At 35.5% G+C, this 13,071-nt stretch overlaps 2 protein-coding genes across 2 annotated transcripts; one reads left to right on the top strand and one right to left on the bottom strand.

Annotated features, from left to right (window-relative positions):
• Positions 1–2,010: 2,010 nt before the first annotated feature.
• On the top strand, positions 2,011–4,393 carry LOC115998537. Its single transcript, XM_031238128.1, has 4 exons — positions 2,011–2,377; positions 2,672–2,955; positions 3,899–4,056; positions 4,217–4,393. The coding sequence occupies exons 1-3, from the start codon at positions 2,116–2,118 to the stop codon at positions 3,962–3,964; spliced, it is 612 nt and encodes a 203-aa protein (XP_031093988.1). The 5' UTR covers positions 2,011–2,115; the 3' UTR covers positions 3,965–4,056; positions 4,217–4,393.
• A 1,835-nt stretch (positions 4,394–6,228) lies between these two features.
• On the bottom strand, positions 6,229–11,752 carry LOC116000029 (cytochrome P450 90A1). The gene is made up of 8 exons (XM_031240022.1): positions 11,204–11,752; positions 9,523–9,672; positions 8,769–9,047; positions 7,208–7,294; positions 7,040–7,118; positions 6,847–6,953; positions 6,631–6,761; positions 6,229–6,449 (listed from the first exon to the last, which is right to left on the bottom strand). Exons 1-8 carry the CDS (start codon positions 11,735–11,737, stop codon positions 6,341–6,343), a joined length of 1,476 nt encoding a protein of 491 aa, XP_031095882.1. The 5' UTR covers positions 11,738–11,752; the 3' UTR covers positions 6,229–6,340.
• Positions 11,753–13,071: the final 1,319 nt, after the last annotated feature.

The following is a 13,071-nucleotide window of genomic DNA, read 5'->3' as shown; positions in this document are numbered from 1 at the left end:
TTATAAATTTATAGGTATCAGTTCATTTTAGTCTTTTTCTTTTTTCTAATATCTTATTATTATAATACGATCATTTTTTGTCTTCTGTCAACAAGGACATTTTGGTATATTCAGTTCTAAGTGTTAAGTCATTTTTTTTTATCATAGATTTATATGTGTCATTTCAACTTTTTTTCAAAACATTTTGATGTGGCTTTTTGGGTGCCAATGAATCGAATTGACTGACCCCACCACTAATTAAAAAATAAATTTAACTACCAATAAGATGATGCTATATCAGGAGAGGAGGTTATTAGAGGAAAAACAAGATGGATTTATAGCATTACTCATAATTTTATTACCATGAAGAACAAAATGAGGATTTTTAATGGTTAATAACGTTATTTTTAATGTCATTTAAATATATTTGTGGAAGAAGGACAAAAAACGATCATGTCACAATAATGATATGACAAAAAATAGACGTGCCACAATAATATCAGGATCAAACGGAGATATTAAAAATAAAAAAAATAAAAAAAATAAAAAAACCTGACACCTATAAATCTATGACCAAAAAAATGAAATTAACCCTAATTTGTTATTTTGTAGCAGAGGGTACTATGTACCAACATAAATGAAATGTCCAATTTGAATTCCTCTTTGCTCCATTCTCAGCTCTTTCAATGTTACTCTCGTGCACGGCCGCGGGCTAACCAATTTTATTGCAATTCACGTTTAATAGTGCAAAATTGAGTTCCTTAAATTTTATTCAGACTCTAAAAGTAGATAAAAAAAATTTGTGGTTGGCTCATTATGTAGCTAATAGCAGCTAAAAGTTGAGTTTGGCTATAAATTAATGATTTAATGCTATGTTGGTTTCATGTATATTTTTTAAGAGTTGATACTCATTTGGCATTTTTTTTTACTACATACTCATTTGGCATTTGATAGATATGATATTAATTTTGTTGACTACAAATTTTAAAATATATTTGAAATGTTTTTTTTTTAACAAAAGAAAGAAAAAAATAATTTAAAAAGTGACATGCAAGACGGCTTGGCGAAGACGAGTTAGACAACCTCCATCAAACTATCTTTTGGTCTTCTAGACCTAGATTTGAGATGAAAGATTGTCGAGTCCAAGATGAAATAGTTATATATATTCCATGATTTTCGTATTCAAAAAAAAAAAACAATTAAATTTTCATTAGTTAATGTTGAGTACTTTCACTTGAAAATTCATGGAATATATAATATATTCACACAAACCTAATATAATTGAACAAAAATTAAAGTGCAAGTCATTTTCTATCAAAGTAAGCCTCCATTTTTTATTTTTTTTATGGTTTTAGGAAGGCTGAAGTCAAATGCGCTGTAATTATCTTGGAAGTTCACTGATAAATTATAATGTGAATCATTGAAGTCAAACCGCAAATTATACCCATTGAATGTTTATTTTTAGCATAATTTATTTTTAAAATATTAAAAAATTATGGAGTATTTTTTAAACAACATATTAAAAATCACTAAAATAAATCTATAATATAATAAAAATAAACTTGTATGTTAATTATTCATTTGGCAGTACGGATACAATTCATAGTATAATGATTGCTTATTAGTACCTCCTAATTTCAATTTTTCAATTTTTTTTAAAGGAATTCCTATTCTCACAATCTTACTGGGTGTCGATCAGATTGATGCCACCTCCTGCTTGATTCGAGACGTGAGAGACTAATATGCCAAACAACTCTTTAATTAAACGTGCTTCGTGGGTGACCCTTGTAATACTTCGTAATTAACATGACCAACCTTAATTAACAAGTATTATCATCATCATTATATGATATTAATAATAAGTAAATTATGGGTGTTTCTTAAGTGTAAAGCTGGAGAGGAGATTATCTCAGAATAAATAAATAATAAATACTCTGGAAATTAAATAGATGAGAAGTTGATTAGGTATTGACGTTAGTAATGAACGCACGAAAACGTGTACACTATAAAGAGCCCAGAAGCGAAGAAGTTTCAATTCGTCTTCTTGACCGGCCCTCCAAAACCCCCCCAACGGTCTAAGCATTCAATCACTTTCATTTCTCGCCGGAAATTCAAGAAAATTTGGCCGCCGGGACGATGAGTTTCTTGAAAGAGGAGAAGAGGAACAGGGTATTGAGGTGGATCAAGACTCTCTTCTTCTTGATCACTATGCTAATCTCTCTTCTCATGTTCTCGGCGCCGATTCTCGTCGGGATCGCCGACGCCGTTCTCCCGTCGGCGCTCCTGTCGGCGTCTTGGTCTCCGGCGTCTCTGTCTTCTATTCTCAGCAGCTACGACTTCCGGTACTCCCTCGTCGACATCCCCCTCGTATCCATCGTCCGCTCCGCCATCATTCTATGTAAGTAACCTCACTTTTTCGTTAATAACTATAATGATAGTTACAAATTCGACTTTCAATCTAGCTGTCACACCCAATAAAAGTGCTTACAATCTAGCAAGAAAATTAGTGACTGTGTGTCGGAGGGTAGAAACACAAATAGAATTAGACTCTCAGATAAAAAAGTTTATTGAACTTTCTTAATTTTAGTTAGTCAATTGTACCTAGACTAGCCAGTTAATGTCAGAGATCTTTTACCGATTAGAATCATAAATCGTAGCTAATTATTTATGTGTCTTTTAATTGTGGCTTTAGGTGTGTATAGTTCGTGTGACGGCCCAAGTCTATCGAGGGGGCCGTACCTGGGAATCGCGACTGTGTGTTCGGTAACGTCGTTAGTTTTCGTGTCGATTAAGGCGTCGTACGTTTTCGGGAACAGTTCAAGGTCGAGTTACGACGGCGTTAATGGAGGTCGGGCCGCGGAGATGGCGATGTTTGCGTGCTCGTTGGCTATGGCGATTGCGCACATCGTGGTGGCGTATAGGATCAGTTGCAGAGAGAGGAGAAAGCTTCTTGTTTACAAGATCGATATCGAAGCTGTAAGTCAATTCATCCCATCTGCCTTCTCTTTCTTTCTAGAAAATTTTGTAAATTACTAGGGATCATATAGTAAATTCACATTTAATATAATATGCATTCTAGATGAAACTCGTCTTACAATTTAATTGGCAAAAGATAATGGAACAGGTAAAACAATTTAAACTGTCCAATCGTCTCGAATACCTTGTTACTTAGCCAAATATTCGATTGAACACGATATTTAATTATATCGTATCTGTATAGTAATATAATATACTTTGTACATGATTATGTCAGATATTATCGCTGATATAGACAGTACGTCAAAAATTTCATTATATATAATGTAATTTATTTAATATATTGGTGGGAAATGAGTACAAATATTGGTGGGAAATAAATATGAACCGAAGGAAAAGTTTGGTCTACGCCTAAAATTATGACTTGGTCCATAGTTGTATAAGAATGACTTATATTAGTGGAATTTTGAATGGTCCGAAATATTCTTCTAGATATATGGCCACTTGGCCAGCAATAACCAATACATTAACTTGTCAATAACATCCTAATTTCTTAACCGAAATATTTAGTTAGGCCTGGAAACTCAAATTTAAAATCTTAGTAGAAGTAAACAAAGGATTTGTATGAACCCCAACCAAATTGATCGGTAATAATCACATTGTTTCAAGTATGACTTCTCATGGGAGCAGTCTATTGGTCTTTTTAGTTTGGGTCAATTTAGGTTGATTTATCTCCTTATGATCATTTATCGACTAAGGTGGTTGGGCAATGTGAGTTGATTTAGTCATTTGTGGTTCTTTACCAGCTAGGGTTAAGATGGATGGACAATCTATGCTATTTTATCTCTTTTAGTCCTTTGTTGGGTATAGTCGTTTCACTCATAACACACCTTTTAAGTAGTGGCATCTGATTAATGGAAGATTTTAAATGATATGAATGCAGGTAACAGCATGCAAAAAGGGATTTTCTAGGTACCCAAAGAAGATCCAAGAAGAAAGAGTGAAGTAATTGAAGAACTATAGTACATACATAAACATATCCATTTTTTTGTGTATACTTTTTTTCTCAGACCAGCCAGTTCTCTCACAGCCAGGTTTCAGGTAAACATCTTCTTTGATCAAAACATAAAAGCATTTGATCAGTGCTACATTAGAAGACAAAATCTTAATTGTTTCCAGCACATTCTTTTACCCCTTTAATCATTGTTTCATTTACATTTTGGAACCACTTACCTAACTCTGTTCTTGTGTTTTTTTGTAGGTTTATCCGAAGGAGAACCTCATCCTGATTGGTCTGAGAATTATTTTTTTTATAGTATATGTGAGAGCAGAAGTATAGGAGGATGCCACAATGATTCATAGCCTACCTAACATGTACAGATTTTTGTTGTTTTTATAATAAAGTAATATTTAATGGGTATTTAATTATGATTGTGAAGAGACTGCTTTATGCACTTCAATTATTATTCTTTTTTCAATTTTCAAAAACAAGAAGAGTACAAATTTTGTGTATAATGAATGGCTGCAACATGTATAAAATAGAGTTTTAAAATGAGTTAATACCCAATATAGTCCTCGACTATAGTGGTTTTACTCAGTTTAGTCCTAAGTGACTTTTTGTACTCTATTTAGTCCTCGACTTTAATGGTTTTACTCACTTTAGTCCTCTGTTAAGAATTCTGTTTGTTGGGTGTTAATAACAAGGTTAACATGGTAATTTCATTTCTATTTTGTTTTTTATCAAATTAATTATTAATTATATGTCCTAATTTATCTCTATCTTAGTATCTCTAATGTATTGATACTACAGGAACAGAATGCTAATTGATTGAGTTTGAATTCATTACTGTTAATGCTATTTGCTAATTATTTGCTAATTGCTTTGTGTTTGGATTCATTTGAAAATAACTAAAAATGCTTCTATTTGAATTCATTTGAAAAGTGATCAGAATTTCAATATGCCAAAGTTAACTAATTGCTCATTATTTGCTAACTGTTTTTTCTTTTTTTTCCTAAAGTATTATAATTTACTTTGTCTTTAGTATGCAATTGTGTAAATATATATAGAACATATAATTAATTTGATAAAAAAATAAAATAGAAATGAAATTACCATGTTAACCTTGTTATTAACACCCAACAAACAGAATTCTTAACAGAGGACTAAAGTGGGTAAAATCATTAAAGTCGAGGACTAAATAGAGTACAAAAAGTCACTTAGGACTAAATTGAGTAAAACCACTATAGTCGAGGACTATATTAGGTATTAACTCGTTTTAAAATTCATACCAGAATTTTAATGATAAACTAAAGCCGTCTTATATTAGTCACTTAATTTCAATTTTGAATGTCTTTTTGCTAATTCCATGTTAACGTACCAAAATAGACCATAAGAAAGGTTAAAGTCAAGAATGAGATAAACGACTCAACTTTTATGGTTAAATGAATAATTTAATGTTATCTCGAGGCATTCTTTGATTTCAGAATATTTTTTGAATTTTGTTGCCTTTTGTAACATAACTACATGAGCTCAATAACAGCTCAAGTCAAATTAATTAAAATTGGATGTAACTACTCAAAAGTTTTTTACTATATAACTGATAGAAATGAACAAATCAAAACAAGAAAACAGGAAGAGAGAGGAGGGGAAATATATGCAACCAACCGACCATTCTAAAGTGTTTCCAAGAGGGGCCATCATCAACCTTTATACATTAAAATAGTAACAAAAAAAAACTGGACAAAATAGTTGCCATCACAGATTTACAGATCATTCTTATTCAGCAAAGAAAAGATTCTGGCCCTCCATATGAAATATATCCATACAATGTTTACAGATCACACTTACCACATTTAGTAATAATATATACCACCCCTAGAGAGTGGGGGGGGGGGGGGGTTGGGGCATACCAAACATCAATCAGTGCAGAGAAAATGATGTGTCATATACGAAAGTTCTTTCGTGTTTTAAGTATAAACGCTCACTTTGAACACTTCTCGGCTCCCAGGATCTTAACCCCGTCCATAAAAGTTAGTTTAAGAATGAAAGTGTGGCCTCAAAAGCATCGTTCCAAAAGGAATCGATGTGTGATCATATTATTTTAGCTCGAGTTCATATGAAAATAGGAAACATCCTTAGCACCCGAAAGGCCAAAACGAATATAGGGTGTATATATGTTCTAAGACTAATAAGTTGTATACTACAATTAATTTGATCTATATATAAATGTGTATATATATATATATATATATATATATATATATATATATATATTTTCTAAGCTTCATCCTCATATAAGATAATTCAGCCTTAGTACCATTTGTAGACTAACTCTGCTTCCTACACTTACTGATCATGTTTCTCTCCTCCATAAACGCCTCGGGATCATTCTGTGTTCATAGAAATGCTTCGATTTTGAACTATAATTGGGTACCGTTTTATCATTCGCGTTGTTGGGAAAAAAACCAACTTGTCCTCTTCAGCAGGCGCCCAACTGTTCAATCAAATTTGCAGCATTTCACATAACACGCGAAAGTTATATATACTATAAGTGTTGAGCATAAATAATATATAAGCATAAATGTGAAGTCCAACTATCAGCTTAAGCTTTTAGTTGAGATGGAGCACATGCTTCAATTTTAAGTGCTATGATGAAAGATTAAAGAGCGTTTTACCTGAAACGCGTGATCAGGTGGTGGAGGAAGACAGAGAGCTCTACTCGGGCAAGCTCGTAGCCTGGACAGCGCCTTGGCCCTCCACCGAATGGCATGTATGCAGTCATTGAACTTGTCGGCCCGGGATTACTCTGAAACATGTATCAATGTATACTGTGTTGGTGACTAGACTAGAATTTGGGAATAGCGGGGTGAGGAAATTAAAGTAAAGGGTACCTGCCACCTCCAGGGATCAAAGGTTCGGGCATCTGTGAAGTGTTCCTGGTCGAGATGCACTCCTCGAAACGAAGCAAAAATTCTGAATCCTTTCGGGATGGTGTAGCCTGCAAGGATCAAGTAAAACGAGCTGAATTTAGCGTGGCAAAATGAGGCTCAAAGTTGCATTGATAACTTCTTCGTGAAATCTCACCTTTTATGTTAACATCTGTTGTGGCTCGCCTAAATACTCCACCGATGATGTTTGCAACTCGAAGTGTCTCGTTTATAACCTGAAAACATGATTTTGCATAATTCGCCCGTTAGATTAGAGATTCCCAGCAAGCAAAAGATGAAGTTTAGCTTCTATAGTTCCACTCACACATTGAGTAAAAGGCATGGACTTGTAGTCATCCCATTCCAGCGCCCGAATTTCGCCTTTCCTTAACCTGATCTCGTCGTGTTCTTTCTGCCAACACATGAACAAGAAAATCGTGTTCGATGAAATCTAGAGCATGCTACAAAAATGTGATCCAGTATGGAAAATTAGGCATGTTTCACCATTGTACTGGCACTAGATAGATGAAGTAATTTCAATAGTCTTCAGAATATCTACAGTAATGGCAAAGATTCGAGAGTACTTTTTGGTGACGAGAGAAACTCACAGTCACAACCCGAGGGTGAGTAAACCCGTCTTGTGACCCTAGCCAGCAATGGATCACAAGAAGGAAACCAGCCTAAGTTGTCTATAGCTGATCGGCTCAAACCAAGAAAGTCAATAGACTGCTCCCACCGGGAGTCGAGCTTGAAACCTTGCGGTTATCAAGCCAACAGTCTGACTAACTTGGCTGGAGATGCCCTAATTTGAAAGTACTTGAAAATGCAGAGGGCCTAATTGCAAAGAAAAGATTCCTCCAAATTATAGCTCAGAAACCTAGGCAACATTGTTCAATTTCTCAACAAAAAAAAAGCCAAAGAGTCAGCTGTTCAGTACTAAGATACCTAAGAACCTCCATTGCAAAAAGGTGTTTTAGTTAGACAATCTCAAGAATGCCCTTCAAATGTAAAGGGGAAAAATGACAACTTTTCCCATCAACCCCTATGATGAAAAACTTTCTGGCAAAAACATCTTTATAGCTGCAGACTTTGTAGCCTAGTAGGGAATTGACCCCCCATGAAGCCTTGTTTTGACTGCCAGTCCAAATGCTTCTCTTTCAAAAAAAAAAAAATCTTTACACTCTTTTCCCCAACTTTTGACCATTTCACCATCAGATTGTACAGAAATGTGCTGTCCTTTTCTTCTTCCTTCTTCAAACCCTCAAAAAATTGAGGTGCAATCCTTTGGCATCAAATAATGCCTATAATACACATGGACCAAATCACAGTAAAAGATTGAATCCAATCAATTAGCTAGTCTAACACATGGTTATAAACCATGTATGTTCTCTCTTATATTTTCAATGTGGACTCTTTAACATTAAGATAGTTATGTGTGTTAGCAAAATCCCATCTAAAAAGGTTTAGAATACAAAGAAAAAGATGCAATAAGTACTTTGTCTAATAAACTGGACAAGAATTCAAAAGGTTGCCAGCCTGTGAATGCCAAGTTGCTATTCAAAAAGTAGGCATGTATCCAAAAACCAGCAATATATGAACTGCTTTCCAAATAATAGAATATAGAGATCGATCGTGTAGCTTATGAACACTCTTCATCACTCGCCCCCGGGTTTTCTTTATTTATTTTTTGTAATCCTAAAAGAAATTAATTTTCTTGGTTGAGAATTTAGATAAGACGGTTCATACAAGGAAGAAACGAGACCTACATGCCCGTATGGTAGTTGTCAGTTTGGTCCACCAAGGAAAAACATTATTGGCATCAAAACAATTAAGAAAAGAAACTAAGGATCAAGTAAAACGAAGCAAAAGATCGAGATTATGCACACCTTGAGCTGAGCCAAGGCGAGAGGCGTCTCAGTGAGGAACTTGACAGCAAGAGTCATGATGGTCGAGGTTGTCTCGTACCCGGCCACCAACAATGCTAGGATGAAATCCACAATTTCCTCATCGGAGAAGCCGCCACCACTGCCATCGCCTCCCGTGGCACCGCCATCTCCTTCCAACAACGCTTCTAACATGTCATTCTTTTTCTCGGCCCCGAACTCCCTCTCCTTTCTCCTCTCGGTCACCACTTTATTCAAGGCCTCCGCAACCTTTCCCCTAGCCTAAAAATATTCCCAACATCATAAAACAGAGGGAAAATTGAATCTATTGATGTCATCATTGTATGATAATTTTAAAAAGTAAAACAGAAAAAGGTTGGACACAAAATATATGTTTGTCCACCAAAAGCCTACACTAGCATTTGGGTTCATCATGAATGCACTTCACATTCCTTTTGATAGTACAACATATTCATTTAACCTGACCAGATGAGCATGTAGGCAAACAGAGATACGAAGACTGTTCATTATAACTAAATACCACATCCAATTGTAACAGTAGATTGAGAAAGTAGTTATGAACAGATACTACATTCTAACAGAGTAAGTAGTACTCAAAAAATAAATAAAAAAATACCACATCCAATTTAAGTTGAATAACATGTTCATTCAATATGTTACCAATCACTTGCACATTTAACACATAACCACAACGTAAAACTTCAGCATAGTAAAGATTCTCGGGACAAGACTATACCTGTATTGCTCTGCGGTAAGTGGCGGAGAGGAGAGGCGAAGGGAGGGTGAAGAACCCGTCAATAACAAGCATATACTCTTTCATCAAATTCTCGGTCCACTCACACGGATCAAAACTCATCAACTGTTTCACCATTAGCTGAAACGTGATCTGCACATCTTAAACACTCTTTCGTTAATCTCCCAAATTATAACCACAACGAAAAAGACTTGTGTACTCACTCCTTACCCAAACCGGTTAAAAACAAAACGTGAAAAAGCACAAGAAACCATCATGATCCTCACCTTTAGAACCTTCTAACTTTACAAGGCAAAGAGAATCATAACATCACAGGCAATCACATGTGCTTTTACACTCAAATCCTAATTAATCATAATCACCAAGTTTAGGCATACAATATATTCTAACTAAGGATCAAAACACTTATTTTATTTAAGATATCCCATTCAAAACTACTGTCCTGACTGCTGGACTAGTGTAAAGGAGATCTCGAGCTTGACAACTTGGAAAAGAAAAAGCGATCGAAAAATACAAATTAAACAAATAGATGTGCATATGTGCATGGCCTCATGTTGTTGGTCCCAACTCCTAACACAACCAAACTTATGAGACCCACTAATAAGCATGAAAGTGATATAAGACTCATCCATCTTTATTCTCTAATCATTAGTGCTAAGATCCATGAAATCAATTACTCACATTATTATAATACACATTATATGCAGCTGGCAATATTTTACCAGCTTATCCACTGTAAAAACACAACTATATCTTATCATTTACCATAACTATACACTCAATAACTCTAGTTAGGCAAACATGTCATTAGCATTTCGAGTTTGGTATCTTATGAACACATGGCGCATTGGCAGACCTACTATTAAGTAGGTTGGTCTGTCGACATACTATGATGACCTGCTTTGTGTCTCCATCTCCTGTTTGAGAATTCCCCACTGTACCCCCCAGTGTACTACTTCCAAATTAAATAATAACTCCCCGGTCCTATTTTATATGTCCGGTTCAATATTTAACTATACATGATATATCTAATGGAAAATTGTACTCAGTAATACTTTTAGGCCATTTTTGTTTATATTTTTTTTATGACAAAGAAATTGCAAGCACTACACGAGGGCCGTTAAATCCTTACTTGTGACTCTAGTCAAAAGAAAAAGATCACAAGAAACAAAACACGAAAGTTGACAATAGTTGAACAGCCCAAATCAAAAACCCTAATAGGCAAAACCGGAAAGTTGAAAATAGCTGACCAGTTCAAATCAAAAACTCTAATACTAGACAAAAACATATCAAGAAAGTTGACCATAGCTGACCAGCTTAAATAAAAAACGCTAATAGGCAAAACGGGAAAGTTGACAATAGATGACCAGCTCAAATAAAAAACCCTAATCGACCCGGCATCCACTAGAGTCAAACTTGGACCCCTCATACACAAGATAGATGATACAGTAAAAAAGATTGCATTTTTATGGACTAGAACATACTATGAAATAGTGAAATGAAAGTACACCACCAAACTAGCATAAGGACAAGATGGGTGTAAAATGAGGTTTAATATATGACAGAAAACTGGAAAAAGATTGATGGTTAATATATGCATATAATATACATGAGAGTGGAGAAAATTAGCGATAGATTAATGGAATTAATGGGACTTAATTACCTTCTTGGTTTCTTCCATGAGGAGAATCCGGCCGGTCCAAGAGTCCATATTCAGTCGAACCAACCGGTCAATGTCGAGCAAAAGGTAGTCTTTCATGGTGGAAGAGTTCACGAAGCTCATAGTTAAAGAGTGCATTCTCTTGTGAAGGGTTCCGCTCATAAGCACGAGGGAATAGCGGCCGAGGAGATTGGCTATGGAGGCGGGGTAGCTGGCTTCGAAGAGGCGGCCTTCGTTCTGGAGGACGAACCGGTTCAGCTCCGGGTCGGCGGAGAACACGGTCGGCTCGCCGAAGATGTGGGTGGTGAAAACGGCGCCGTATTTCCCGACCCGATCGTCGACGAAGGGCTCGGGATTCCCGGTCTTGTACGCGGAGATGAGCTGCAGCGTCTCGCCCAGAAACGGCAGGCCGAAGGTCCCCGGCGGGAGGTGGCGCTTGCGGCGGCTCGCGGCGGCGGAGGAGCGGAGGATGAGGAGAGAGACGGCGGCGAGAAAAAAGAGAGAGAAAGAGAGGAGAAGAAAATTGAACGACTCCATGGTTATGCAAAAAGAAGTTGAAGCTTGACAGTTATATGAAGAGAGAGAGAGGGGGTGATGGGTTTTGATTGGGGGGGGGGGGNGGGGGGGGGGGGGGGGGGGGGGGGGGGGGGGGGGGGGGGGGGGGGGAGCACACGAGTGGGTATCTAGAAGAAATCTAGACTGGGAGAAAATCGAATTTCTGTGGTCTCACCATATTTCCATTTTTTTTTTCCCCATAAAATTTGTATAATCCACTGTGCTAGTTTTCTACTTTGGAAAATGCAATGCATTTTTCACCACCTAACATTTTTCCTTTAAAGAACCCATTAAATGAAAATGATTAAATAGTCAACGCATATTCTCATTCTCACCTTGAAAATATAATAATTTTTTATGTGTTTTAAAATCATAGGAGCGGACGTTATGTTTATATTATTGTGAGATTTATCTGAGCTTAATTGATTTTTTCCAAAAAATTAATAAATAAATGTGACCTCGTAATTGTATTAGCGGTTGGGTCACACTCGTGTGAGACCGTCTCACGGATCCTTATTCGTGAGACGGGTCGGATCGGGTCAAAACATTATGCAAATGTCATACTTATATGTGCAAATCTCACACTTATATGCTCAAATATAACACTAATCAAAAATACAATTTTTGTTACTTATAAGAGAAAAAGTAATACATTTTTCATAATAAGTAATGTTGACCAGTACCTCTCACTTATAAGGGCAAATATAATACTTTTGAGGAAAAAATGTAATACTTTTAAATCGAAATGTAAAAGTATTGTATTTTCTCTTAAAAGTATTACATTTACCCTAATAAGTATCAAAATTTTATTCATGATTAATATTACATTTGAGCATATAAGTATGACATTTGTGCATATAAGTGTTACATTTGCATCTTGACCCGACCCGACCCGACTCATGGTGAGACGGTCTCACACAAGTTTTTGCCTTAGCGGTTAAATATGAAAAAGTTTTGTATTTATTGCAATATTGCGTAAAAATCATGCACTACAAGAATGTACAAAATTCAATTGATTGGTAATGTTTTTAATTTTATTTCCTTATATATTTGGTTTTGTGCATTTTTAAAAAAGGAAAGTTTTAAATGGATATACGTATACAAATATTGAGTAATAATGTTAAAAAAAAATGTCCATAAAAAAGGATACGATCTCAAAGTGGAATGTATAGATATTTTTTGAGTAGTGGAATGTATATATATAGTTCAATAATAATAATAATAATAATAATAATAATTATTATTATTATTATTATTATTAGTATTTTCCACCCGTGCGTTGCACGGAATGGATTTGTTATAATATGTGAATAATA

Source organism: Ipomoea triloba, chromosome 12 (assembly GCF_003576645.1).
Source record: "Ipomoea triloba cultivar NCNSP0323 chromosome 12, ASM357664v1".
NCBI lineage: Eukaryota > Viridiplantae > Streptophyta > Magnoliopsida > Solanales > Convolvulaceae > Ipomoea > Ipomoea triloba.
Note: the sequence above shows the minus strand (reverse complement) of the source record. Positions and strands in the feature narration are given on the sequence as shown.